This window comes from Amblyraja radiata, chromosome 6, assembly GCF_010909765.2.
Source record: "Amblyraja radiata isolate CabotCenter1 chromosome 6, sAmbRad1.1.pri, whole genome shotgun sequence".
Taxonomy (NCBI): Eukaryota; Metazoa; Chordata; class Chondrichthyes; order Rajiformes; family Rajidae; genus Amblyraja; species Amblyraja radiata.
Window position 1 is genome coordinate 135,001 of NC_045961.1, and position 3,391 is coordinate 138,391.

Below are 3,391 nucleotides of genomic sequence, written 5' to 3' on the forward strand. Positions count from 1 at the left end.
GTGGAGGGGAAGGACTGTAGACGATGTTTCGGGTCTTGCACCTACCTTCAGACTGACTGTAGTACTCCCTCCCTGTAATGGAATAGTGTGGTGACACACAGCTGGTAGAGCAGCTGCCTCACAGCACCAGAGACCCGGGTTCGATCCTGACCTCGGGTGTGGAGTTTACCCTGTGAACGCGTGGGTCTCCTCCGGTTGTGCGGGGTTGTGAGTTAATTGACCTTCTGTGAATTGACAATAGACAATAGGTACAGGAGTAGGCCATTCGGCCCTTCGAGCCAGCACCGCCATTCAATGTGATCATGGCTGATCATCCACAATCAGTACCCCGTTCCTGCCTTCTCCCCATAATCCCTGTCTCCGCTATTTTTAAGAGCCCTATCGAGCTCTCTCTTTAAAGTATCCAGAGAAGCGGCCTCCACCTGAGGCAGAGAATTCCACACACGCACAACTCTCTTCATGAAAAAGTGTCTCCTCGCCGGTGGTGTGCGTTAGATAAGTAAGTGAGATAACGTAGTGTGAACGGGTGATCAATGATCAGCGTGGATTCTGTAGCTTCCTGTATGTCTGAACGTTAAACTCGAGAGAGTCAGACACAGAGTGCTGGAGTAACTCAGTGGAACAGGCAGCATCTCTGGAGAAAAAAAGGAACAGGTGACATTTCGGGTCGGGACCCTTCTCCAGTCCATTCCCTCCATAGATGCTGTTCCTCCAGCGCTTTGTCATTCAGTATAAGAAAGCATTCTGATTGTGACTGAAGAAGGGTCTCGACCTGAAACGTCACCTATTTCCTTCGCTCCATAGATGCTGCCTCGCCCGCTGAGTTTCTCCAGCATTTTTGCCCACCTTCGATTTTTTCCAGCATCTGCAGTTCTCTCTTAAACAACTTATTGTGATTTGTTCATATCAGTTTATCAGCAAGAAATCGGTGCAGTTTCTTCTGTTGTGTAGGAAGGAACTGCAGATGCTAGTTTACACCGAAGATAGACACACACAAAAAAAGCTGGAGTAACTCAGCGGGACAGGCAGCATCTCTGGAGAGAAGGAATGGTTGGCTGATAGTTCGGGTCGCGACCCTTCTTCCAGCTTCAGTTTCTTTCGTTACTTGTTTTGGCTACTTGTGTTAAAAAAAAAAACAACCCTAAACCGCGGAGTGTCAACAAGTACATTTCAGTGAGCGCGGGTCGAGATAGCTTTAAGATGCATTTTGGTTCGTTTGAAAAGTCTAGCAACACTCAATTGTAAACGGAGATTTGAGTTTGGCATAGTTTGGAGGTTGGGAAATGGACAAGAAAAATCAGGGAACAGCCAAAATATACAGCAAACAAGACAGACAGGAATAGTTGAGAATAATTAGAAAAGTTGTTACCTGGCTTGGAGGCAGATTCGATGGAGAGTGTGGGGAGTGAGAAGTGAAATCCTCGCTTTAACATCTCACATCTTTGGCGTCTGTCCCTAAAGTCTCAAGTCTTAACTCTGAGACCCATATAACACGAAGGAAGGCGGATTTCTCCGCTCGTCGATCCCATCCCATTGACTGGTCACTAGAGGAGGGGAGAAGCCAGGAGCACTTCTTCCTCACTGGGCGCGGAATCTCGCCCCATATTAGGAAGATTGCGTTCCAGAAATTCTCGAGTTTAGGGATTGGGATATTAGGGCCGGCGTTAATTCGGTGCCTCGTTTTATTTTCACCGCTTACATTACAGGAAACTCAAACGGCAAAGGAAATGGATCCAAAGGGATTTCAGGGCGTTTCCTAACTCGGCGCCTCCAAGCCTTTCCCCCTTCATTGTTACAGGCTATTCGGAAGATCACATCTGCAATGCAGTACGCGGGCTTGCCCCGTTACCCTAGGCTTAGGTTTATAGAGTCGTGGAGTGATACAGCGTGGAAACATGCCCTTCGGCCCAACTTGCCCACACCGGCCAACATGTCCCATCTACACTAGTCCCACCTAACCGCACTTGACTCTTAGCCCTCTGAACCTGACCTATCTAAATGGCGTCAGGGTGGGAAAAGGGGAAGTACAATGGGATCTGGGGTTTCCTTGTCTATGAAAGTAAGAATGCAGGTACAGCAGGCAGTGAAGAAAGCGAATGGCACGTTGGCCTTGATAACAAGAGGAATCAAATATTGGAGCAAAGAGGTCCTTCTGAGGTACAGAGCCCTAGTGAGACCACACCTGGAGTATTGTGTGCAGTTTTGGTCCCCTAATTTGAGGGAGGACATTCTTGCTATTGAGGGAGTGCAGCGTAGGTTTACAGGGTTAATTCCCGGGATGGCGCGACTGTCATATGCTGAGAGAGTGGAGTGGCTGGGCTTGTACACTCTGGAGTTTAGAAGAATGAGAGGGAATCTCATTGAAACATATAAGATTGTTCAGGGTTTGGACACGCTAGAGGCAGGAAACATGTTCCCGATGTTGGGGGAGTCCAGAACCAGGGGCCACAGTTTAAGAATAAGAAGTAAGCCATTTAGAACGGAGAAGAGGAAACACTTTTTCTCACAGAGAGTGGTGAGTCTGTGGAATTCTCTGCCTGGAGGCAGGTTCTCTGGATGCTTTCAAGAGAGAGCTAGATAGGGCTCTTAAAAATAGCGGAGTCAAGGGATATGGGGAGAAAGCAGGAACGGGGTACTGATTGGGGATGATCAGCCATGATCACATTGAATGGCGGTGCTGGCTCGAAGATCCGAATGGCCTACTCCTGCACCTATTGTCTATCGTCTATCCATGTACCTGTCCAATTGTCTCTTAAATGTTATGATAGTCCCTGCCTCAACTACCTCCTCCAGCAGCTCGTTCCATACACCCAATTTGGATATACCCTGTATGCCGGAGGATTGGCGTACTGCGCATGTTGTTCCATTGTTTAAAAAAGGTTCTAAGAGTAAACCTAGCAATTATAGACCTGTTAGTTTGACGTCAGTGGTGGGCAAATTAATGGAAAGGATACTTAGAGGTTATATATATAAGCATCTGGATAAACAGGGTCTGATTAGAAACAGTCACATGGATTTGTGCTTGGAAGGTCATGTTTGACTAATCTTCTTGAATTTTTTGAAGAGGTTACTCGGGAAATTGATGAAGGTAAAGTGGTGGATGTTGTCTATATGGACTTCAGTAAGGCCTTTGACAAGGTTCCACATGGAAGGTTGGTTAAGAAGGTTCAATTGTTGGTATTAATGGTGGAGTAGCAAGATGGATTCAACAGTGGCTGAATGGGAGATGCCAGAGAGTAATGGTGGATAACTGTTTGTCAGGTTGGAGGCCAGTGACTAGTGGCGTGCCACAGGGATCTGTGTTGGGTCCACTGTTGTTTGTCATATACATCAATGATCTGGATGATGGTGTGGTAAATTGGATTAGTAAGTATGCAAATGATACTAAGAT

At 46.9% G+C, this 3,391-nt stretch overlaps 1 protein-coding gene across 1 annotated transcript in view; it reads right to left on the bottom strand.

Annotated features, from left to right (window-relative positions):
* lrrc32 (leucine rich repeat containing 32) overlaps positions 1 to 1,784 on the bottom strand; it is a 23,862-nt gene extending 22,078 nt beyond the window's left edge. Inside the window, exon 1 of the mRNA XM_033022136.1 lies at positions 1,370 to 1,784. Within this exon, the coding sequence (XP_032878027.1) occupies positions 1,370 to 1,433 (64 nt within the window). The 5' untranslated portion in view covers positions 1,434 to 1,784. The remainder of the gene's footprint in view (positions 1 to 1,369) is intronic.
* Positions 1,785 to 3,391: the final 1,607 nt, after the last annotated feature.